Source organism: Eumetopias jubatus, unplaced genomic scaffold (genome assembly GCF_037043125.1).
Source record: "Eumetopias jubatus isolate StellerSeaLion01/CBP00866 unplaced genomic scaffold, mEumJub1_p1.0 scaffold_7, whole genome shotgun sequence".
Taxonomy (NCBI): domain Eukaryota; kingdom Metazoa; phylum Chordata; class Mammalia; order Carnivora; family Otariidae; genus Eumetopias; species Eumetopias jubatus.
The window spans coordinates 38,332,567-38,359,241 of NW_028274813.1; the positions used below are offsets into that span (position 1 = coordinate 38,332,567).

A 26,675-nucleotide genomic window follows, 5' to 3' on the forward strand; every position below is an offset into this window, starting at 1 on the left:
CTGACCACTGAAGTTTCATATGTTCAAAAATAAAGCAAATAAGGCAAAAACTGTATTGCACTTAACCATACAATATATAAAACAGTTAATACACATCATAAATCCATTACCATACTATAAATGTAATTAGCCACTTGCATGTAATAAACATTACCTCAAGAACAAGTATTTTAAATTGCTAATATCAGAACTGTAAGAAGTATAACATCAGAAAAAGTTATAGGAAACAATAACCTGCAAATAACAGGATTATTTCTATTACATTCTAAATCCAAATTTTATTTCCATTTATGCAGATTTCATAAAAGGAAATGTTAAAATTAAATCTTGAAGTAAATTCTTATTTCTAATTTTTTGTTCCTTTATAAATCTAGAGCAATGTTAAGATATTGCCATTTCAGAGAAATAACCTATAGTTTCCCAGAAGAATTATTTTTAATACTGGCAGTCTTCCTGTTCAATATACAAAATATAAATCTTTTCTTCTGTCAGAGATGTCAAAATTAAGAATTCTTCACCGGGTTCTTTGTTCTGTATTTTCTTCTCCTCTTGGGCACAGTGAACTCTAAAGACATAAAATTAAGTCTGTCAGGTCTACAAAATAATACTTTAACTGATAATAATACATTTAAACGATACAGCTGTTTAATTGGAATGCCCTCACAACAAAGCTCCAACAAGAAATCCTAAACCTAACATATACATGATTCTTTCCTTCAAAATGATACTGCAGTTGAAAACTTGCTAAAGTAGATTCTAGTCTTCCTAAATCCTATTTAATAATAAGCTACTATGAAGTGGTTTCATATGGGTATGCTCTCCCTAAACTACAGGCCGGTGCAATGAGACAGAGTGATTAAGATTTGAATTTCACTTCAATTAAACCTGAAAATGAAACCCAAATCACTAGTACCATATATCTTATTTTTATTATTATGTTCAATTAGCCAGCATACAGTAAAACACAACATTAGTTTTTGATGTACTGTTCAACGATTCCTTAGTTGCGTATAACACCCTGTGCTCATCACCACATGTGCCCTCCTTAATACCCATCACCCAATTACCCCACCCCCCTCCCTTCTGTAACTCTTAGTTTGGTTCCCAGAGTCCAGAGTCTCTCATGGTTTGTCTTCTTCTCTGATTTCTTCCCAGTTTTCCCTCCCTTCCCCTGTGGTCCTCTGTGCTATTGCTTATGTTCCACATATGAGTGAAATCATATGATAATTGTCTTTCTCTGCTTGACTTACTTCACTTAGCATAATCCCATCCTGTACATCTTTTTGGCTATGACAGCAGATGCCACAACCAACACTCAAATAAGTGTTTATCTAGAAACAGCTGTGAACCTAAAAATTACAAATCATTAAAAACAAAGAAAACAGAAAATACAAAAACATGAAAATTATGAAAGATGTAAAGAAACAAAATATTCCCCACTAATGAAAAACAAAAGAAGAGTGATAGGAAAAGGAACGAGAAAAGACAAAGGAGAAAGTATGAAGAAAAAGAGATTCCAGGAATCTTCTAGGTTCCTAGAAGACAGCAGCGGCCAGGATGGAGTGCAGCAGGCCAAGAGAGCAAACTGTCCAGTAAAGCAGGTCAGAGGTCAGCAAAAAAGTTCTTTAAAAATATGAAAATGACAAAATCCCTAATGTGTTTGAATATCCCAAGAGGAGATTTACACACTGAGGAAGAGTTTGAAGATAAATTCATGTTAAGTCTATAGAAAAAATAAATTAGTAAGACAAAAAGTTATCACTCTCTAGGGAAAACAATAAATGTACAGAGTAAGAGTCATAGTACATTACATGGCTCTGTGGTCAATAACGTTCTACAAATGCAGAATACCTACAAAGCTGAAGTAATTATATTGGAAGGCTGGGGCCTGGGAAGCATACATGTGTTTGAAGTGGGAGGTGAAGAATATATTAAAGAAAACTATACCCTTGCCTTCCTCAGTGGAAAGTCAAGATATAATCCACAGAACTAAAACATAAAGAAGTGATAAAATACAAATTTTTTAAAGACATAAGAGGTAAATACCAAAACAATAGTCAAAAGTGATGAACTGTTGAACACTACATCAAAAACTAATGATGTACTATATGTTGGCTAACTGAACATATTAATAAAAAATAAATAAAAATTAAAAAAGAAAGAAATGGGAGTCAAAGTCAGAAGACTGTGGTTTCTTATAATGAATATAAAATTATCTGAATTAAGTCATGTATATGTCATTATAATTTAACCAAATTTTTAAAAATCACAGATTTTATTTATTCTTTTTAAAGATTTTATTTATTTATTTGACAGAGAAAGACACAATGAGAGGGGGAACACAAGCAGGGGGAGTGGGAGAGGAGGCCTCCTGCTGAGCAGGGAGCCTGATGCAGGGCTCGATTCCAGGACCCTGGGATCATGACCTGAGTTGAAGGCAGACGCTGAGCCACCCAGGCGCCCCACAAACTAACAGATTTTAAAATGGGACTTGCCAAAGATTCATAAAGGTGTGTTTGTTTTGTTTAACTGTTTACTCACAAAAAAAGTTACCAATCAAGACTGGAAAGAAACTACAGTCTGAAACTCATCACAAGATTGTAAAGGACTATTCTGACTATTTTATGCTGACATCAGCAAATCACAGAAGCACATTTCTGAAAGAACATTCCTTGTAAAATGTCTATTCTTTGTCTTCTATATACTTCTGTAACACCGTTTCTATCTACCATAATGAACTGGCCTGTTTTTCTCCCTAACTAAATTCTAAGGTCCTCGAAGGCACAGACTGATCTGATTCATTCAACAAATATTTACTTAAGTCCACTATGGGCCAGTCACTGTGCTCAGATCTATAATAACTGTGATCAAAATAAAATGGTTTTTAAATTCCAGTAGTATATATCTTTATACCCTGTACATAGCTAAGTGTTTGAAACATGACAGGCACTCCGCATATGCTTGCTGAATGAATATAAAACCAAATGAAAAAAAGTCATTAGGCATTATTAACACACATTATACTCATTATCATTGATGGATTACCAATTATCAAGCCTAGCCTGCTAAATATAACTTATTCTCTGTAATACTATAATTATTACTAGAGACAGTATTATTTAAACTGTTGTTTAGGGGCGCCTGGGTGGCTCAGTCGTTAAGCGTCTGCCTTCAGCTCAGGTCATGATCCCAGGGTCCTGGGATCGAGCCCCACATCGGGCCCCTGCTCAGCGGGAAGCCTGCTTCTCCCTCTCCCACTCCCCCTGCTTGTGTTCCCTCTCTGGCTGTGTCTCTTTCTGTCAAATAAATAAATAAAATCTTAAAAAAAAAATAAATAAACTTGTTTAATAAACACTACAAATTATGAAAACTACAACACTAAAAGGTATAGCCATTTTATGTCATGCAATTTACAACTATTTAGTTACAATCATCATTCCATAGGTGAAAATTTTACATTCAAATTTGAAATAACTATTTTTTAACAATAAAATCTCTTTAAAGTTATATTCAGAAATTTGTATTTTGTGAACCAGACATCCTCATGATGAGGTATATTCACATATTAATGGTATTTTACCTATCCTTCACTTCCCGCCCCAACTGACCACTACCTCTCCTTTCCACTTATTTATTAACATTTACTTTTAAGTGTCATGATTAATACTAAAATTCTCTAATGTGTCAAAGAAAAAAGCATCACAAGAACACAGAGCTAACCACCATGCTCAAGTGTTCTAAATCTTAATGCTCTCCGAGCATAACTTTTCATCAGTATTTGACAAAATTTCATCTGTACCTGTTTCACTAACACTTTCATTGTCCTCTTCTTCTTCTGTAATTACAGGCATACTCAGCCTTAACGATTTATCTTCTTTATGTACATTCTGCATGTTATCTGGAAATAGTTGGGAAAATAATTTCATACAAAAACAAAGAATGTTAATCTTTGAGAAAAATTCTTACACAAAATAATGTCATTACTACAACATAAAAATTAGGTATTTAAATGCGAAAATTGGAATGGTAAAGAGAAATATGCATTTTAAAATACATATCTATTTTTAAGTATTATTATATTTGTATCTCTGCTTTGAAAATAATCTAATTCTTATCATTAAATGAAGGAAAGGAAGAAAAGGGAAAAAATGACAATATTATTTAAACTGTTATTTTTTATTTATTTTTTTAAGATTTTATTTATTTATTTTGACAGAGAGAGACACAGCGAGAGAGGGAACACAAGCAGGGGGAGTGGGAGAGGGAGAAGCAGGCTTCCCGCCGAGCAGGGAGCCCGATGCGGGGCTCGATCCCAGGACCCTGGGATCATGACCTGAGCCAAAGGCAGACGCTTAACGACTGAGCCACCCAGGCGCCCCTTAAACTGTTTTTAATAAACACTACTCAAGCTTTATCACACACATTATGGGTTATATCTGCAGATATCAGGGAATAATTGTGTGCCTTACTTCAACTTTAGTAACTAATTACAAATGTAATTCTAAAGGTAACAGCCTTGTTTTTCAAATGTATACTTTCTCTTCTCACTACATCTGCTCTACAAAACAGATTTCTCTAATCATAATTTGCCATTGACTTACCATTTTCCAAAACATTTTTCTACATCAACCTTCTGGTGCCTAAAGAAATATCCTAATCAAATTTATCAAATACCATTGTCTTATCAGGTCTCACTTAGCACTTAACTTTCAGGTCCCAACAGTAATGCCCACATACATTCTCACTCCTTATGCTGCCTTTATTCTTCTCTACAATACTTTCACCACCTGATCTATTATTACATGTTAATTTTTTTCTCTATGGTCTGCCTCCTCCCACTAGAATGTGAGTTTCACAAGGATAGACTTTGGCTTAAGTCAATGTATCCCCAGCACTTAGAAAAGTGCCTGGCATGCAGTAAAGCCTCAATAAATATTTATTAAATGATTAAATATGGGTTCAATGATTTTATACCACAGTATTTCATTTAGTACATATGTTAATACATACCTATCAGCACTTCTCAGAAGGCAAGAAATTAAAATGAAAATAAGCTTAAAGTTTCTGCTCTGAACACATATATGCTGAGATCTTAATGGGGTATAGAGTATATGGAATAGACTGCTCTAAGGTGGAGTTGAGTAAACTGCAGCCATAAGCTTCCATTTAAATACAATTTAAACTTGATAATAAAAAAATACCAGTTTCCTATTAAGTCACTAAAGCAGAATTCTGCCTTTACTTGCAAATCATAAATATTAATTACAGTAATTTATTACATGATTTTTAAGATGGTAGATAATGTTTTAGGAAATCTCTTTTTACATCTAACCACGTTTTTTAAAACTTGAACCTACAAAATTTTCCAGTTCACAAAATTGCAATCAGTACAATCTACCCAAAGTTACTGATACTGTTCTTCACAATCTTTTAGCATGTTCATCCATATCCATTATTAATGACTTTTCCCTAAATCCACATTTACAACTTGAAAGAGTCTATCCAACGTCAAGGTAAGGATTTCTGAGTTAAAAACAGATAGTTGAGGGGCACCTTAGTGGCTCAGTCAGTTAAGCATCTGCCTTCTGCCTTCAGCAAAGGTCATGATCCGAGGAGCCTGGGATCAAACCCCACGTCGGGCTCCTTGCTCAGCGTGGAGTCTGCTTCTCCCTCTCCCTGCACCCCACTCATGCTCTCTCTCCCTCAAATAAATAAATAAATAAAATCTTAAAAAAAAAAAAAGACAGTTAAGAAACAAGTCTTCATCTAGTCACATGATCATTGTGTTTTAGAGATGGATCTCTACATTAAGTATGTTTAAAAAATAAAAAGCAATGTTCTCTAAAAGCTCTTAAAAAAAAATACAGTGCTTCACCCACCTAACATGCAGCCAGGAACCAAGAAGTAAACATACAAAACTTCAGATGTTTAACTCAAAATCCACATATTAAATAAAGCTCGTGAACTTTAGTCACCAGTATGTTCCGCAGACCTTTATCCAGAACCTGATTACATTTATTTTACATAAAACTGAAGTGAACGGCCAACCAGTTTCTGAAACCATTACAGTTAAACAGCAGCAAAAGGGAAAAAAAAATGCTATAAGCCACAATGAGAACCGAAAGACACCTACCACAATAAATGTAACAGAAAAACTTTTAAAAAAATAAGACATAAAAACTGACAAATCTTGGATGTGAGAAAGAACCAGTTCTTAAAAGTTAATCTCAGAGTTTATGAAAATGTTTTAGGTAGCTACATTAAGTAATAAAATATAGTTAGTGAAGGAAGTGATATTTTGTAAATTACACCTGCCAAATATTTAAGATAAAAAGAAACTTTCATCGAAGTTCTTTCCTAATTTTGCACTTGCTCCTCCTTTGTTCCTCAGGCCACATAAAAACAAAACAAAACAAAAAACTGTTTAAGAAAGCCGCTTGGCCAGCTGACCTCTATGCACTTGTATGAGGTTGATTACTAATAAAAACTGCTTGTGCAGCTTTCAAAACCCAAGTTATCTTTGATACCTTAGAAAAAACAATCCTGCAGAAGTTAATTTTTAAATATAATCAAACTAATCAGTCTTTTCCTCATGTCCTCTGGTTTGGGTTTGTTTGGGTTATTGATTTATACATAATAAAAGTCACCAGGATTTTCAATGTACAGATTTAGGAGTTTGGACAAATGCAGTTGTGCAGTTACCACTGCAACCAAATACGAAACAATTCCATCATATCAGGAATTTCCCTGCCCTTCTGCAGTCAACACCGACCCCCACCCTCAGTACCTAGCCACCTAGGATGTTTTCTGCCCCTATAAATTTTGCCTCTTCCACATTGTCCTTACGCCTTTTGTGTCTGTCTTCTTTCTCTTATTTGGCACAAGGCACATGAGTCACCCACGCTACTACATGTATCAGCAGCTGCTTTATTCTTGAGTAGTATCCCACTGCACACTTATTCCATGGTTTGTTTACCCAAGGACCAAGTGAAGATATTTAGGTTGGCTATCATTTTTCACAATTATGTACAGAACCACTATAAACTTTTGCATACAACTTTTTGTGTGAATATATAAGTTTTCATTTCTTTTGGGTAAATACCAAAGAGTAGGACTGCTGGGTCATAAGTTAAGTGTGTGTTTAGCTTTATTAGAAACTGCCGAACAGTTTTCCGAAGTGACTATACCATTCTGGAGTCCCACCAGCAATGTATGAAGGTTCAGCTGTTCTGTGTCCTATTCAGCTTTCGTTATTGCCTATTTTCTTGTTCTGTTTCTTGGTTTTTGTAGTCATTGCGACAGGGAGTAACAGAATGCCACTGTGCTTTGAATTTGCATTTCCTAATAACTACAGATGTCAGACATCTTTCAAGATGTTCATTTGCCATGCACATATTCTTTTTGAAGTATCTGTTCAAATCTTTTGCCCATTTTTTAATTGGGTTATTACTAAGTGTTGACAGTTCTTTATATATTTGGATACAAGACCTCTATCAGGGTTGTATTTTGCAAATATTTTCTCCCACTCTGTGGCCTGTCTTTTCATTTTCTTAAAAGTGTCTTCCAAAGAATTTTAATTTGAGGCAAGTCCAATTTATCAATTTTTTTCTTTTATGGCTTATATTTTTTATGTCATATATAAAAAAATCTTTGCCCAATCCAAGACATTTTTTATGTTTTCATCTTTAAGTTTTATGATTTTAGTTTTTATATTCAGGTCTGTAATCGATTCATTTTAAGTTAATTTCTGTATATGATAAGAGGTCTAAGTCGAGGATCTGTTTTTTGCATATGGATATAAGATTGTATCAGCGCCATTTACTGAAGACTATCTTTTTCCACTGAATTGCCTTTGCACCTTTGTCAAAAATAAAATTGACCATATAAGTACAAATCTATTTCTAGATTCCCTATTCTTTTCCATTGGCTTGTGTGTCTACCTTTTTGCAGATAGCACACTGTCTTGATTTCTGAAGCTTTATAGTTATTTCTCAAAACTGTTTTGGCTACTCTAGTTTCTTTCCATTTCCATATACACTTAAGAATCAGCTTGTTATCCTGGGATCGAGCCCCACATTGGGCTCCCTACTCAGAAAGGAGCCTACTTCTCTCTCCCCCACTCCCTCTGCTGTGTTGCTGTCAAATAAATAAAATCTTAAAAAAAAAAAAGAATCAGCTTGTTTATTTATATAACTGTTGGGATTTCTTCTTGGGATTACATTTAATCTCAGAACAATAGGTGACTTAACTGTACTGATTGGTCTTTTTTTTTTTTTACTTTTTTATCTTATTATGTTATGTTAATCACCATACATTACATCATTAGTTTTTGATGTAGTGTTCCATGATTCATTGTTTGCTTATAACACCCAGTGCTCCTTCAGTACGTGCCCTCCTTAATACCCATCACCAGGCTAACCCATTCCCCCACCACCCTCCCCTCTAGAACCCTCAGGTTGTTTCTCAGAGTCCATAGTCTCTCATGGTTCGTCTCCCCCTCCGATTTCGCCCCCTTCATTTTTCCCTTCCTACTATCTTCGTTTTTTTAACATATAATGTATTATTTGTTTCAGAGGTACAGGTCTGTGATTCAACAGTCTTACACAATTCACAGCGCTCACCATAGCACAATACCCTCGCCAATGTCTATCACCTAGCCACCCCGTCCCTCCCATCCCCCACCACTGAGATTAAGAATTCCTCATATCAGAACAAACAATGAATCATGGAACACTGCACCAAAAACTAATGATGTAATATATGGTGATTAACATAACAATAAAAAATTAAAAAAAAAGAATTCCTCATATCAGTGCGATCATATGATACATGTCTTTCTCTGACTTATTTCGCTCAGCATAATACCCTCCAGTTCCATCCACATTGTTGCAAATGGCAAGAATTCATTCCTTTTGATGGCTGCATGATATTCCATTGTATATATATATATACCACATCTTCTTTATCCATTCATCTGTCGATGGACATCTTGGCTTTTTCCATAGTTTGGCTATTGTGGACATTGCTGCTATAAACATCGGGGTGCACGTACTCCTTCGGATCACTACATTTGTATCTTTGGGGTAAATACCCAGTAGTGCAATTGCTGGGTCATAGGGTAGCTCTATTTTCAACCTTTTGAGGAACCTCCATACTGTTTTCCAGAGTGGCTGCACCAGCTTGCATTCCCACCAACAGTGTAGGAAGGTTCCCCTTTCTCAACGTCCCCGCCAACATGTGTCCTTTCCTGACTTGTTAATTTTAGCCATTCTGAGTGGTGTGAGGTGGTATCTCACTGAGGTTTTGATTTGGATTTCCCTGATGCCGAGCAATGTTGAGCACTTTTTCATTTGTCTGTTGGCCATATGGAGGTCTACTTTGGAAAGATGTCTGTTCATGTCTTCTGCCCATTTCTTGATTGGATTATTTGTTCTTTGGGTGTTGAGTTTGATAATCCATGAAGCCCATATTATCTCTCCATTTACTTAAATCTTCTTTGATTCATTGTTTTGCAGTTTTCAGCATACAGATCCTGCACATACATTGTTACCTATATACCAAACTATTTTGTGGTTTTTGTGTTATTATCCTTTAACATTTTTTTCAATCACTAATTATTCCATTGTTAGTATACAGAAATACTAACCTTGTACCTTGTGACCTCATCAAACTCACTTATTAGTTCTCGTAACTATTGTGTACAATTTTTGAGACAGTTTCTGTGTAAAAAATAATTTCATTTGCAAACAGACACAGTATTATTTCTTCCTTTCTAATCTAAATGTCTATTATTTCCTTTTCTTGCCTTACTTCACTGGCTAGGGCCTCCAGTATGATGTATAAGAGAAGCAATGAACAGTCATCCTGCCTTGTTCCCAATTTTAGAGGGAAAGTATGGTTTCACCATTAAGTATGATGCTGGCTGTAGTTTTTCAAAGAAGTCCTTTATCAGGCTGAGGAAGTTCCTTTCTAATCCTAATTTTCTCAGAGATTTTATCATGAATAGATGCTGGATTTTGTCAAATATTTTGTCTACATATACTGAGATGATTATATAGTCCTTCTCCTTTATTCTGCTAATATGGTAAATTATGCTGGTTTATTTCCTAAATAAACCAGCCTTATATTTCTGGGATAAACCCAAGTTTGTCCTACTATATTGTCCTTTTAATATACTGTTGGATTCAATTTGCTAATATTTTGTAAAAGTTTTTACATTTATGTTCATGAGGGATATCAGTCTTTGTCTTTTCTCAAATTGTCAGTAAGCTGGGAAGTGTTCCTTCTTGTGTCTTTTGAAAGAACAGCATAGTATTCCTTCCTTAAATGTTTCCTAGAATTTCCGGCAAAGTCATCTGGGAATTTAACTTTTTTAGTAAATGTAGAACTACTCAAATTCTCTATTTCTTCTTGTTGGTTTTGGAAATGTGTGTCTTTTAAAAAATATACCCATTTTATCTAACTTAACTAACTTATTGGCATAAAAGTATTCATAATTTTTCCCTATTATCCTCTTAATTTCTGTAAGGTGTATAGTGGTATCCCTTACCTTACTAAATTTTGTGTTCCTATGTTTTTTCCAGTGAATTTTCTTTAAAATATTTTTACGCATAAAATCAGTCATTTGTAAATCACGGTAATTTTATAATTTTTCTGAAATCATGTCTTACTTCACTCTCCTGCCTAATTACATTGACAGGCAATAGTAATACAATTGTGATACTTCTATGTATTATCAACAAACAAGAGGTGGCCTTTTGTCAAATAACACACATTCACATACATACTTTTCTTGCGTTAAAGTATCACCAACTATTTTTATCTGGAGCAGAGGCTGACAAATTATGGGCCCAGGCTAAATCTGGTCTATCACCTGTTTTTGTAAATACAATTTTACTGGAACATATTCCTTTGTTTATGTATTGTCTGTGGTTACTTTTGCCTTACAATGACAGAGCTGAGTAGCTGTGACAGAAATCTTACGGCCTAAGAAGCCTAAAATATATACCCTCTGGCTCTTAACAACAGGTTTGCTGACCCCCTAATCTAGAGGATTCCTTTTTTAATCAAGAATGGATGCTAGATCTTATCAGTCTTCTTGGGTTACTGTTAAACTGAATTCACATTTTCCCCTTTAACCTATTTGTATGGCAAATTATACTGATAAGATTCCTAATTGCACCATCCCTGCATTCTGGAACAAAATGCACTCAGTCAAGTTGTTTTATAGCTGGGATTCTTTCAATACATGTAACAGGATTTTTTTTCAGTAATACTTGTAAGTGAGATTGGTCTAACAGGTTTCTTCCCCACATCTGCAGCCTTGTAAAAAGACCTAAGAAATTCTGCTTTTGAAGTATTTCCTAATTATCCTTAACAAACGTGGTCTCTCCTCCTCTGAATTTTCAGTATACTTCAAGCAACTGTTACCAAACTTAATCATATCTGGACTATGTTAAAGGTAATTAACTTCAATTCTCCTTCTACTGCCTCAATATAGGAAGGGAAACATTTATGTTAAAAGGCCATAACAGGGGCACCTCAGTTAAGCGTCTGCCTTCAGCTCGGGTCATGATCCCAGGGTCCTGGGATCGAGACCTGCATCGGGCTCCCTGCTCCGCAGGAAGCCTGCTTCTCCCTCTCCCCCTCCCCCTGCTTGTGTTCCCTCTCTCGCTGTGTCTCTCTCTCTGTCAAATGAATAAATAAAATCTTAAAAAAAAAAAAATTAAATAAATAAATAAAAGGCCATAACATATCTTTATATATTGCACTAGTAGCTGGGAGTGTGTTTTATACTAGGCATTGAATATTTACTAATGTTTCTAATGCCTTTTTTTTTCTTCTGAGCCTGCTAATGAGATTCCAACTTTATGTATGGTGAATATATATTACTCGTGTAATTTTTTAAAAATTAAACTATTAAAATATATAGTCATTTCTTTAAGAATCAAATTCCAAGGTTTTTATAGACATACTAATTTAAAAGAAAAGGTACATCTTAATTAATGCAGCTAAAGGGAAATATAGTTTATAGAATGTATTACTCACCTAATTCTACACATAAGTTTAATTCACACACAAAAAGTACTTATTAAGTATGCTCTGAATAATTCTAGACTGATTCTATAAACAGCTATTTCACTTTTGGACAAGTTATTTAATCTGTATGGACCTAAATTTCATCATCTATGAAATAATAAATTTGATAACTCCTAGGGTCCCTTTAGGCAGTAAGACTCTAAGAATCTAAGATAATTAATTTTTTATATTAAATCTCTCTCACAAAGTTCTCAAACAAGTATCTAATCCCTTTTAATAAAAGGGGGGTGGGGAGGTTGTAAACAAGATCCATTATCCCTTGTTGAGTCTCAAAAAGACTTTAAAAAGTTACCTCTATTTCTGGAAGACATCTTCCTTCCTGCTGATTTCAATGTTTCTTTGTTTCTTTTTTTCCTAGTTGCTTTGATTTGTCCTTGACCAGATGCAGAATCAGAGTCAGAAGAGTCAAGTTTGACTTGACGATGCCTTCTTGACTTGGATGCCTTGAGAGTTAGAAATGCAATTAACCACAATGAATCACAAAATGAATCCAACTGATAGACAACTTAGGAAAAGACAAAATACACAAAGATGAGGAAAAATAAAAGTCATAAAGTACTTTACCATTATACTGGCTTGCTTAATACTTGTTGCATGCATATATACATATATATATATATATATATATATATATTATCTTTACAACAGGATAGGCCCCCTGCAACTGTCATCACCATCTACTCAAATTGGGTAAAAAATATTAATTGTTGGGTTAAAATGTAGTTGTTGTTGCATGGCTGGGAAACAGGTGTAAAGGATGAGTACTGTCTTTTACTGTCTACTAACCTATTCTCCCTTTCTTCTAAGAACAATTATGTTCCCTAGTTACCACCATGTCTTTTGAGTGGAACCAATTGATGCCTGGTTCCAGGTATGTGCCACTGACCTAGTCAAAAGGTTCACATCACCATGGCCACTGATTTGTTCATGGGTGGGCATGTGATCTCTATCACAGATCAATTTTAGAATTCCGTGTAACTATTAGGAAGGAAAATTCTCCATTTCCACTGAACTTAAGGCTGGGAACACGCAAAGCTGGCTGTCAGGAACAACACTTGAAGACAGTGAAAGCAACACAAAAGGTGAGAAACGGAGGGACAGTGCAAGGACATTTTCGTTATTATCAGTCAATGAATTCCCTTGCTTAAGCAGAGTCCTTACAGGAGTTTTCAGATCCAGGTATTAACAATTATTAAAAAAAATTACCATGCATTAAATGTTAATTGTACCTCAATAAAGAAAAAACCTGCAGCTATGTTATGACGCACTCTTGTAACACTTTATGGGAATTACAATTTAATTCTCATAATCTCTTAAGATACACATTAAACATCAATTAGCACTATATAATGTGGAACAGTTCTGGTTTAAAGCAATTTGGATTAATTAACTTATTGTCCTTCATGCTTTAATTCAACAGTATTTTGTACTCAATTTACTGTGGGGTAACAAATATGTAACACTTAACTATCTAGAATTACTTTTAATTTTTTATTTATTCCTTTTCATTTCTACAGCTAGAAAATGATAGTAATTTCCCACAGAATAAAGACACTTCTAGGGGTGCCTGGGAGGCTCAATCGTTAAGCGTCTGCCTTGGGCTCAGGTCATGATCCCAGGGTCCTGGGATCGAGCCCCATATCAGGTTCCCTGCTCAGCAGGAAGCCTGCTTCTTCCTCTCCCACTCCCCCTGCTTGTGTTCCCTCTCTCGCTGTATCTCTCTCTGTCAAATAAATAAATAAAATATTAAAAAAAGGAAGAAAGAAAAAAAGAAACACACCCCTAGGCTCATGAAAACAATCGAGGAAGAAATATGGGCTTAAGCACATAAATTTATCAGTTCTCTCTCCTGAAATCCCACTAAAATAACAGTAAGAAAATTTCTGAATAAACTCACAAAACAGAGATAACAGAAAACAACGCAGCTGCTAAAAAAAATTTAGTAGTAGGAACAGTGAGTGATAGCTGACAATAGGAAGAAGAAATCTGAAATCTAATTGCCTGTATTGAGAAAGTTACTATAAAGCAAGCTGATCCAAGTGGATCAGGAATTAGAATCATCAGAAATTTGTCTAAAAAAATGGTAGAGGGGCGCCTGGGTGGCTCAGTCGTTAGGCGTCTGCCTTCAGCTCAGGTCATGATCCCAGGGTACTGGGACTGAGCCCCACCTCGGGCTCCCTGCTCAGCGGGAAGCCTGCTTCTCCTTCTCACACTCCCCCTGCTTGCGTTCCCTCTCTCGCTGTGTCTCTCTCTGTCAAATAAATAAATAAAATCTTTAAAAAAAGTAAAAAATATTTTTAAAAAAACGTAGATATGCTGAAAATCTACAAAAGCAATAGTGTCCCATTTCCCAACCTCAAAACTACACAACTGACCTCCTATAGAAAACAGGAGGCTTGCTCTCTGGAGAGTTGCTAAACCAGAGATGTTGTAGGCCTGAGGAATGGTATAGCTGAGGAAGAGGACAAAGCTTCTTGCTGAAAATAGGGAAAGTATGTGAAACCTGCATAAAGAATGGTAAGCCTCATGACTGATTCTCTCTGTAGGCTCCCAAAACATTGGTGGTTGGGCTTATTTACCCTTCTTTCCCCCAGACAAGGGAACGGAAGACTGCTCTCTGGTAAAAATGATGCGATCCAACAAAAAGAAATACCGAGGGTAACAAGTCATATCTTCACATGACCACTCTTAAATAAGATCTGAGGCTCTTTAAACACTTGAAAAAAGCCACCAAAATGAAACAGATCAAAATAAACCAAACGAGGAACTCTAGGGGAAAAGGCATAAACTTCAAAACACTGTAATTAACATCCTCAAGGACATAAAAGATAAAGATATTGCATCAGGAAAAAAAATACATTTTTTTAAAGAAAAGATTCAGAGAAGGAAAAAAAAAAGACTTTAGCAATAAAAAAGAAAGTCAGCAAAAATAAAAAATTTAATATAATGGTTCACAAGACAAAGTTTAAGCAATCTCCCTGAAAATACAGATTGAAAACAGAAAAGAAAAATAAAATAAAAATTCAAGAGAAGGAGCAAAAATGCAGCAAATACTATCAAAGAAACAATATAAAAAACTCCTCAGAACTGAAAACAGATCAAAAGGATGCCTGTCATGACAGCCAAGGACAATGATGGAGAAAAGATCCACACCAACTTAAATTATCATGAAATTTCAAAACTCAAGGGATAGAGAGAAAATCCTAAAACCTTCCATGATCAGGAATACTAAAAGCTGGAAGACAATAAAAAACAAAGGCATCAAAATTCCAGGTAAACACCAGAAGAGATAACTGAAAGAGAAAAAGCTGAAGATGGATTAGGAATGTAGGCGTGGAAGTGGTAACCAGGAGACTGCTGGGTTATATAAGCTCAAAAGTATTATTAAACTTTTTAAACTATGTACATGTATTACTTTGATGAAAAATAATAATACTGTTAAAAAACCATCAAGTCAATTACCTTACTAAAGAAATAACTTACCTGAACAACAACTGAAAAGGCCTTTGATTTTATTCTCGCTAAAGATTCTGCCCTTTCACATCTCTGGATAAAAAATAAACAGGAATGGGAAAAAGAAACATAAACATTAAAAGAAATTATGGATTCCCAAGTATTTGTTATCAGAAATAAGATGTGAGACGGAAGGTAGGGTCATTTATTGGACACACATTGACCAAAGACATATAAACGCACACTACATTCTCATAGCAGGTCCACAATACCATCCTTATGGCTACTGATTGTTATTATTCAGGATTTAGGGAGGATAATATGAATGAAAGCCTTAGTGATCAGGCCATTACTCCCTCATCTGCCTATGCCCAAAGATGGCTCTTTGTCTCATCCACTAAGATGGATGAAAACTCTGGAGGCAGGAAGCAGTAAATAGTAGCTAGAGCTCCACACTGGTTTAAAGTCAGACAAGAAGTTAAGAAAAGATATACTATAAAAACCCTACTGTCTATGTAAGGACGAAGAACACCCTCCACCATTATCCTCCCCTTTCCCTGAAGAAACACTTACTATCGTCACTCCCAATCTACACTTGAAGTGTCTTTCATAGCGTTTCCAGTAAAGAACAGACTAAGGCTTCAGAGAACTGATGTTTCAGAATTGTCTGAGATAACTATGAAAATACTGAAAATACTGACCAAGGGTCATGATACTTGTATACAGAATCACAGCCACGTATCAAATGAAAAGAAGCTAACTAAACTATTGCCCTGTGAACAATCATATAGTGAATTTTTCTGACCTCTGATTCTTGTGAATTTCCTTCTCTCTTTTCTTCTCCATCTTTAACGTTTGATTTTAAGGGTGGATTCTGAAAGAAAAAAAAGTTATATATACACATTTATAATTCATATTAACTAAAAATCAACTGCAAATCATTTCAGAGCAATGAGAAACATTTAATTACTACAAAACTAAAAGATCATTTCACATTATTACAGCATGGTTCACCACCTGACATTAAGATCAAGGTTAGGTTTCAGAATAGTTGTAAAATTTATCAATGAAATGCCTAAATCCTCCTAACTAATGAAGGAAAACATACACCTCATATAGCAGTAAGAAAACTGGTTTATTCTCCTTTCCTTCAGGTTTTCAGAAGTCTTAGTAATGCTAATTAGAGTTTATTAAAAGACAGTACTACAAAAAAAAGGATACTATAAGAGAGTACCTAATAGATTTTTACATGAATTGCCTAGGTCATTTGTGTAACTCATTTGTAACAAAGTATTCAAACAGTCTAAAATGTACTGTCTCTCATTAAAATAAATGTGGGTAGAAGCAAATTGTTTCCTCCTTTCTAAGACTGTCATCCCATCACTTTATCTTTTCTAAAATTTAAGTTTTGAGCCAGCTCCCCTTTTTTTTTTGAACCAGCTCCCTTTATACAATGAAAACCAAAAACTGGCAGCCAATCTTTCTAAAAGACAATATATAAAATAATAATACCTATGTAGCATTTGTGAAAATACTATTATCAGATACATAGTAAATCATCAGAAATTGCTTATGTTTTACTTTTATTTTTTCCCAAAACAATTTACTAAAATAAGACGGAGTAGTGGTTTCAAAGTTAAATTTAGCAAGGCTGGCCACGAGGTTTCCAGAGTAAAAAAGTTTCTCTAGGTGAAAAGGTTACTGTGAAAAATGGGGAGCTCTAGCTAGCATCAGTATTTGGATCAGAAAACTAAATTGAAGATTTGTGTTGATGAGTTTGTAAATGGATAAACCAAGGCAGGGAGAGCATGCCCTATCACAATGGAAGAAGCCACAATTCAGGCCTAGCAGTCTGCTGTGATGCAGAAAGATGGAACCAGTGTTACCAAACCACTGACTTAAAAAAAATTTTTTTTTAGATTTACTTATTTACTTTAGCTAGAGAAAGAGTGTGGGCATGGGAGGAGGGGCAAAGGGAATCTCAAGCAGACTCCATGCTGATTCTGGAGCCCAACACGGGGGCTCGATCTCACAACCCTGAGATCATGACCTGAGCCAAAATCAAGAGTTGGATGTTTAACCGAGTCACCCCAGGTGCCCCCAAACCACTGACTTTTAAGAGAAGTTGGATGTCTGGAATTTTAAGTGAAGTCACAAAAATTTAAATTCTAGTGACTAATTCAACTTTTTAAAACAACATTAGGATCAACACTGTGTCAAACAAACCACACCTGTCTGTAGGATTTGACCCAAAGACTGCCAGTGTGCAACCTCTGGAAAATGCTAAATTATAAAGATAATAAATCTGTGGTATATCAAGATTACTTATTCCTCTACAGTTACACTGATATTATATATAATGTATATTATTTAACACATGTTATAGAATTGTTATTAACAATTGTTTAATTATACAATTACGTAACAAAATCTGTAAGGTTAAATAATACCACATAGCTGATAACTGGCAAAGCCAGAGCTAGAAAAATAAAGCCCTCGAAATCTTAACTCCAGAAGAATATAGCCACTCAACTAAGCTGCCTCTCAATTTTATCACCCATGTCAAGCCATTAGTGTATAATGCAAATACAGTGGGGAGGTATCAAACAAGCAGTCACATACCTTTCTGTCTTTGTGCCACTGCTGATGCTCCAAAACTATGTTCTTAATATTGTCAAAAAAATCATCCTTTATCAAGCTGAGGGCTTTGTCTGGATTGGATTTATCGCCTGAAATTATATGTTTCATGTTCTGATAATGATCATGAACATTCAGCATTTCCTAAAAGTGAAAAGATGAGTCTTTTATTTCTAAAATTTTTGAGGAGAAACTTAAAGGCAAAACCAACACAAGATAAAATGACTAAGTTGATAAGGAATAATATGCTACAATATACTGAAAATAATACAGTCATGCAACGAAAATAGTACAACTTTATTAATGAAGAGGCTGCTTTCCAGAGATAATGGTTCACTGAATTTAACTCAACAAACATTAATATACACTGTATGGAGAGATGCAGGGAAAAGACAGGACATAACAAAAATTATTTGTAGTATACCATTAAATATCACTAATGATAACTAAGATCACATTTTTTAAAATTTTGTATTATCGTTTCAAAGATATTTACATAATTCTTTATGTTCAGCCATAAATTCCTATGTAACAACTCTCATACAATCCTCCACAGAGATGTGCTGACTTTCACAAATCTCACAGCCCATGTGCCTGTAAGCTTCATCATTTTTTCACTAGTAAGATCCAGGATTAAAAGAAATAGAAGGCAACTTATAACAACATTTGAGGAATCATTTATTACTTAGACGTTCATTCCCCAGAACCTCCAGCGAAATGGGCAGATCTATGGGGTAAGGAGAAAGATAACACGTTATAGGCAGACTTCAGAATTCAGATAAAACTGGTATTGAGACTTAGCTCAAAGACCAGCAAAGAACTACTGACACTTCCATCATAGATGACCTCTGCAACATCTGAGTCATCCTCAAGTTAGGCTTATCCATTCATTTCTAGTAGGTTTTGATGGAAGTGACAGATAACTGTTAAAGCAATGAGAAACTGCTGGGTAATGGTGAGTGCTCACATATGCAGGATCTTCAAAGGAGAACAGTGTCCAGCCATAGGGAGCCCCTAACTTTTTTAAAGCTTACAGTGTACTGTACTCCTATATTTTACTACATGCAATACAATACAGGGGAAAGACCACTAGCTGGACCTGATTTTGAGCCTGCGTTCTGTCATTTGCTAGATTGACTTTGAGCAAATCCCTCAATATGGGAATCATATTCCACATTTGTACAAAATTAAGTGATGTCATCTAACCCAGTATAAAAGTATTTATTAAGTGTGCTTATGCAAATGGGAGTGTTCTATAAAATGTAAAGCACTATACAAAGGTAAAGGATTATGAAATAAAAGAAAGTACATGGACTTTAAAGCCTTACAGGCTCGGACATTCAAATCCAGTCCGCACCTTACTGTACTGTACTTTATGGAAATTACTTAACTTCTCCGAACCTCAGTCTCCTTGGTTTTTTTTAAAGTTTTATTTATTTATTTGAGAGAGAGATAGCGAGAGAGAGAGAGAGAGAGAGAGACAGAGTGCACGAGCAGGGGAGGAGGGAGAAGCAGGCTCCCCGCTGATGTGGGGCTCAATCCCTCATGACCTGAGCCGAAGGCAGACGCTTAACTGACTGAGCCACCGAGGAGCCCCTCCTTATTTTTAAAATTAGGAAAATACCACCTCCTTTAAAGGGTTACTAAGATTATTAGTGAGATAACAACATAAAACGTCTAACATAGTTCCCGGCATATGTTGAAAACTCAACAGTTCATAGCCATTATTATAACTGTAGAAATAAAGACTCAGAAATGAAATGACTGGCTCAGGGTCATATTTAAGTAGCAGAGTTAAAATTAAAAATCAAAAGTTTCTTTTTCCCCATATACTTTTTTTTTTAATTCAGTTATAGTTAACATACAAAGTTATATTAGTTTCGGTTGTACAATATAGTGATTCTACAGAAATCAGAAGTTCTGGTCGTATTCTTTTCATTTTATTATGCCTCCTTAACCACAAAGCTAGAACTAATGAGTGGCAAAATGATGACAAAAATTCAGGTGCTGACAGGCAGACTTAATAGCATCTGGGCAGAAGGAAAGTAAGCAAGTATTGAATGTAAGGATTATCAGTGAGAATGGATCAAAGACTACACTAAGACAGGATAGAGTCAACTGAGGTATTAAGAGATAAGGCTCTCAAAGAAGATCTGAGGGAAGCCAAAGACCCTAGTCAGGGTGACTTCATACAGGAGCTTCTAGGAATAGGCATTCCGTAGCTTGGCCCTTCTGACCCTCCTCCCCAATCACCCTAAAAGGACATGCCTTTGTACATCACCTCAGCTCTGTTCTCTAAAATCTTCCATACCTGTCTGCTGACATATACAATTTTTCTTTTTTAAGAGGAACCTTTAATTCAACACCTTCAGAACCTTTAATTCGTAGAGTAAAAGAACTTAAAAGCAAAAAGCATGTTTAAGAAGGTATGTTGAAAAAAAATTAACATTCTACCACGTTAGTCCACAACCAAAAATTATAACCAATTGGATTCAAATCATCTTTTTCATTAGAAGAATACGGATAAGAACAATGTAATGTCTTGCTGTTCTAAAACACCCTCTGCCTCTTTATGATTTAACCTCAGTACTTCCTGGCAAATCCTTTCTGGTATCCCCAAACCTTTTGTTCTTCACCATGGCTATTCCAAACTTTCTCTATTCTCAATTCCTTGAACCCCCAATGCCCTCTCTTAAAACTTAGACTATCAGGTCTGTTTGCCTTCTACTTTTCTTCTTCACAATAAATCATATGAATCCATTTTCACCTCCTTTCTCCAAGTTTTAAAGGAAGAATTATGCCTTCTCCTGCTCAAGGTAATCTCTCCAGTGGGTTTCAATCACAGACTGCCTACCTCCTCTACAGCAGGAACCCTGCACCTCCTTCTTCCATATAACCTCTCCTAACTCACTCCTTACCCTAAGCCTAAATATAAACTTGAAGTTTAACAAATAATTAAAAATTGTTTAAAACACCTATTTGGCAGGAATATTATGAGGAATAAAATAATCTATACAAAACATCTTGTTTAGCTCCTGCACTATACTATGTCTTTAGACATTTAGTAAATAGCTTCCTTCTAAGGCAGTAATACTTACCTTTTGGTGGGGGGGTGCGGGGTGGAGCATGAACACCTTTGAGAATGTGAAGGTAGTTATAGTACCTCAACCAAGCATCCATACGTATGACAGCTTATCATAAAACATAGGGAGAAAAGGACACATGGACCATCTGAAGGCCATCCATGGATCCTAAATTAACAATTCTTGCCTAAAAATAGTTACTTTACAGAGCACACCCAGAGTACTTTCAAAAATCAATTTGCTAGGCTGCCTGGGTGGCTCAGTTGATTAAGCGTCTGATTCCTGATATCAGCTCAGGTCATGATGTCATGCGTCCTGAGAATGAGCCCGGCAACCTGCTCCACATTCAGTGGAGAGTCTGCTTGAGATTCTCTCTCCCTCAGCCCCTCCCCCAGCTCTTGTACACACTCTTTCTCTCTTTCTCTCAAATAAAATAAATCTTTAAAAAAAAATCAATGTGCTACCTTAATTACAAACATAATAGATGAAATCTGATAGGCTGAAGCTATTAGAATATGATGGCATCTAAAACATAGAGAAACATTTGAGCATATCAAAGATCTGATCCCTCTTTCACTCCTGATATAGGAAAAGATTGAATAGAGTTGAAGAAAAAAAAAAGAAGTAACATTTATCAAGAGCCTACTACATGCCACAGGCCATCCTCAGCATTATTCAGAGATAAATCATTTTCAATTCTCACAACTGGATGAAATAAGGATGGTAATCCTAATATTAAAGAGGGGGAAACTAAGGCTCAAACAAATTAAAAAACCTGACCAAGGTTGCTACCTGGTTAGACTCACTCGCTCATGAGAACTCTTTCTCTCTTTAGGTTTAGATATACCCATTCTTTTGAAATGTGAATATATTGTAGATTACAAGGCTGTAGTCAGTCCTGTAATGGGTTTTGTTTTAACCTCAGGGCAGTGCTTTTCCATGCATGTAAAATTCTATTGAGTCTCACTACTGATCCATGTGAAGGAAGATTTTTTTTTCTCAATACTGAACAACTGAAATAAAATACCAAAATACATTAGCAGGTAAAGCTGCTCTTATCCATAATTCTTGATTTCAAATTTTTGTTTTATCACAATTGCCTCACTGTTTTCAATGGGTTTTAAATAAACATTATAAAAAGGAACTTAGGAAATGAATACATAATATTAAAAAATAAGTCACTTTAAATTCTTGTTTTACGACCTATCTAAAGTCAAATACAAATGATGGTTTCAGTATTTGAATCTAAATATCCTGAGTCCAAGTACAGTCTTCTACATCTTTTTGCTTGAGTTTCAAGATTTATTCCATAAATTTTCATATATTTAGGATGTATTATTTCTGATACTTTGGAGGAACAATAAGCATTCTATGGTAGGTTAAAATCGTTAGAAAAATTTCAGTATCCCACAGATGAAGGTATAACTTCAATATATAGTTAACAATAAAACAATTTTTTTTTTTATTTCAAGGGCATAAAAAACAAATTTACCTCTAATACATCAGAAGTGATAAGTTTCATTACACGATCATTTGGGTCCTTAAATTCTTCTGTAACTTCAGCTCGTTGAATTTTCTTCTTCATCCTATATGATAGCTATATGATAATGAATGTCTTTTAAGAGATTATTTTTTAGATAATCCATTTTCCAAAGACTATTAGACTTTTATAATAACTTTTAAGATGACAAGCCACATGCTTATAAATTCAGATGATATTCAGACAAGTTACATGGTTTGCCAGCTGATGTCAGAACCAGAATCAGGACTTAATGCTCTTTCTAGTGTCTCAATTGTCATTAAGACTGAAGAAATATATTTTATTAGTGGAAGTTTCAACTTTTCACCAACTGACATTAAAATTCCTTGGTCCTCTTTCAGTAACCTGATGTATGAATAAAGAAATAAGCAAATGGCAGATGCCAAATCTAATTTCCTCTTCTAACAATTTAATAGACAGCATTTAGAAACACACTACATTTAAAAGCAGAGACTAAATTTTTGTTTGCAAAAAAAAAAAAGTAATCAGAAAGCATTTTCTCCTATTTTAGGAAACCTTTCTATAAGTATTAGAAATTACATATGGAGACTGAGATACTTTATAAACAATGAAGCATAAATTCTCATTTTGAAAAATGATCTATTTTAGACAACATACCAATTTGGGCATTGCTGTAAAGTGAAATGCTTTGTCTAGTCGTAGCTTCCTAAAAATATATGCTGCATCAAAATGTTGCGCATTTATCAAATCTTGCTGAAATTTTAAAACTTCATCCCAATCCTTCAGGGCAACTCTAATCTACAAACAAGAAGAATAAAAAAAATATTACTAAAGGTAAATCTTTTTTCACAAATGTATTCTAATTGTGAAACACTGGCATTCCTCTTAAAATCAGTTGGTTGTAAAAATATTGTACCTATTTCCTATTTTGCTGAGGGAAAACAAGTATTACCTTTTGTTTTGGCTGACACAGTTGGGTGTTATATAATCCATACAGCAGATACAAAGCACCAACTCTGATCTGGAAGGTGTATGGAGGTAAAAAATATTGCCAAGCCAAAGTCAGTGCTTCTTTTGTAAACATGTTCTTTTCTAAATTTCTCATTCTACCACTAGAAAACAAAGAGAAAATATATTATGACTCTAAGTAAATAAGTAATGAACAAAAATTAGAAGAGGTATATCCTAGAAGCTGCTAGAAACTCAACGGGCATTCCACATCTGATCCTTTCATGATCAAGCATGACCTAATTTTCTGCTGTGCTTCTCACCCTGAGGCATAGACATACACTAGGTAAACATAATACTCTTTGTAAAGCATCAACTTTACTTGCTGAATTGAGGAGCAAAAAGGGAGGGGTTACAAATTATTCCCGGGTAAGAATTTTAAACATTTAACATATTAACATATTAACAAATTAAAATAATTTAAACAATTAACATATTAAAATAATCATGGTTATATTACAGAATAAAATTTAAAAATTACATGCATTTTAATATATAATGGAGATTTTCCCCAATACTCTCAGGGATTCAGCCTACACCTCATTTGTCTTTGAGACACCTAGATGAAAAAGTTAGAGAACCACAATACAACCTAACCCTTGCCCTCCTCCCAATTCTGCAGGGTAAAGCTCACCAAAGTAAAGAAGGAGCAGAGTAGAAAAGCAGATCACCCTATACTCCCAAAGCCTGGGCTCTTCAAATAATAAATATACTAAAAGAATGCAAAATACCTACTGTGGTATTAGCAACCAAAGCAATTTCTAAAGAAATAACATCACTACTCAAGTAGTCCCTACTTTTTTCCTCATTTTAGTTTTTGCTCATTAGCTAAATATTGAAGTAACCCCAGCAAAATTTTCCTTAACTGCGACTTTTCAGGGGAAATGCACTGAAAGACCATGGGTTTTGGATACAGGCAGACATATAGGTTTCAATATCTGCTCTACCACCTACTAGCTGTGTGATCATGAAGATTACTTAACCTCCTTAAGCCTCAATTTCCCCTTCTATAAAACAAGGATAATTATATACCTGCTTTTCAGAGTTGTTCTATGGATTAAATACATTAAGCTATAATCACATCATATTTAATAGCCATTAAAAAATTAGTTCCTGGGGCACCTGGGTGGCTCAGCTGGTTAAGCTACTGCCTTTGGCTCAGGTCATGATCCCAGGGTCTTGGGATCGAGCTCCACATCGGGCTCCCTGCTCTGTGGGGGAGCCTGCTTCTCCCTCTCTCTGCCACACTCCTGCTTGTGCTCTGTCAAATAAATAAAATCTTAAAAAAAAAAATTAGTTCCTTTCCAGGGTGCCTGGGTGGCTCAGTGGGTTAAGTGTCTGCCTTCGGCTCAGATCATGATTCTGGGATCCTGGGATAGAGCCCCAAGGGGAGCCTGATTCTCCCTCTCCCCTCGTGCTCTCTCTAATAAATAAAGTCTTTAAAAAGAACTAGTTCCTTTCTTTTCATTAACTGTACAACAAATAGCTCTTTATCCTCCAACCATGCAATGTACAAACTACATAAGTAATTATTATATTAAGACAAAAAAGAGAACTTTTATTTTTTCTTCAGGAAAACATAGAGTTTTAATCACAAGAACTCATTCAGCCAATTATTTAGCTTTTGCAATATTATATATGTTATGCTAATGGATACCAAATTCATACAGTCACCGTCCTCAGAGCTCTATGGAGTGGAGGGAAAATTTTAAAGCAATAATAATAGTGATGAATACTTACGGAGTACTTAGAGTGCACTTAACATCTATTAGCTCATTTAACCCTCAGACCTACAATATGATGTATTATCGCCGTCTCCATTCTACAGATATGGACGCTCAGGCAAGTGAGTTCCCCAAAGTTAAGTTACTCTGTGGACTCTGATTCAAAATCAGGCAGTGGGACTCAGTAATCTGCTCTTAACTACTATACTTTACAATAACCTGTGGTAGAAGTCCACAGATAAAATAAGCAGAGTGCTCTCGGAAAAACAGAGTATGAACGCCTTACTTAACTCTAGGAGGGGAAAGGAAGGTTTTCCTAAAGAACTGTCATCTGAGATTAAAACTGAGTGAAGGAAAAGGTGGCCTAGCAGAAAGAGCTGGGGGAAGAAAGCTCCAGGCTTTGGAAACGCCTGAAGAGGGCCATAGGCAGAATGGAGCAATTGAGTGCATGGAGGATGGAATGGAAGATAAAGCTCCTGAGATGGGCTGAGGCCGGTCAGAGAGCGTCTTGCCTGGCATATTAGGGAATTTGAGCTTTATCCCAAGGGCAGTGGAAACCACTGGAGTGGTAAGCAGGGGAGTGACAGGCTCAAATCTGCACTTCTGAAAGACAACTTTGGTTGTTGTATGAAAAATGAATTCGGTCGTGCAGGGGTTTGTCCTTGCTTAGGTGTTTGTTTTGTTTTTAAACATGGAGGATAAAGCACGGAGGAAGGCAAATGATGGGAGATGCGCAGGGTGAGGCAGAGGAGGTGCGAGAGGAGGGTTTAGAAGGACAGCCAGGCAGAAATAACATTCGCCTGGGGACGCCGCAAAAGGATGCAGCCGAAACCAATGAAAGTGCCCAGGAAGAAGGCCCAGGAGAGCTGAGGGCAGCATTCTGAGACTGCCGCCTTTCTCAGCCTTTCCCAGGGGCGGCGATGCCTCCCCCGACCAGGGAGAGGGGCGGGCAGCGGAGTAGAAACACCCACCAGAAGATGGTCCCGAACTTCATACTTCTCCAGAGTTCCGTAAAATCCTCGAAACGCACACTATCCGTCTCCTGGAAGCGGCTGAGCAGCGCCTCGCAGTCAGTCTGTAAGCCTGGAGGAGTCCCCATACCTGCGAAGCCCACACAAAACGCGCCAACTAGCCCGCCCTTGTCGCCGGGGAAACCGGGGCCCAACCTTC

At 35.8% G+C, this 26,675-nt stretch overlaps 1 protein-coding gene across 1 annotated transcript; it reads right to left on the reverse strand.

Moving 5' to 3' along the window:
• Positions 1-356: 356 nt before the first annotated feature.
• Positions 357-26,675, reverse strand: SNAPC1 (small nuclear RNA activating complex polypeptide 1). Its single transcript, XM_028097691.2, has 10 exons — positions 26,477-26,675; positions 23,726-23,885; positions 23,431-23,571; positions 22,765-22,869; positions 18,175-18,333; positions 16,358-16,426; positions 15,583-15,645; positions 12,392-12,542; positions 3,800-3,898; positions 357-565 (listed from the first exon to the last, which is right to left on the reverse strand). The coding sequence occupies exons 1-10, from the start codon at positions 26,602-26,604 to the stop codon at positions 504-506; spliced, it is 1,137 nt and encodes a 378-aa protein (XP_027953492.1). The 5' UTR covers positions 26,605-26,675; the 3' UTR covers positions 357-503.

What these genes read in the sequence shown, in the direction of transcription:
- SNAPC1 (XM_028097691.2), bottom strand. Translation starts at nt 26,604, where the DNA reads ATGGGGACTCCTCCAGGCTTACAGACTGACTGCGAGGCGCTGCTCAGC. An exon ending in TCACTTCTGATGTATTAGAG is followed by an intron (nt 18,334 to 22,764) that starts GTAAATTTGTTT and finishes TTTCACTTTTAG; the next exon opens with GAAATGCTGAATGTTCATGA. An exon ending in GATGTCTTCCAGAAATAGAG is followed by an intron (nt 3,899 to 12,391) that starts GTAACTTTTTAA and finishes AACTATTTCCAG; the next exon opens with ATAACATGCAGAATGTACAT.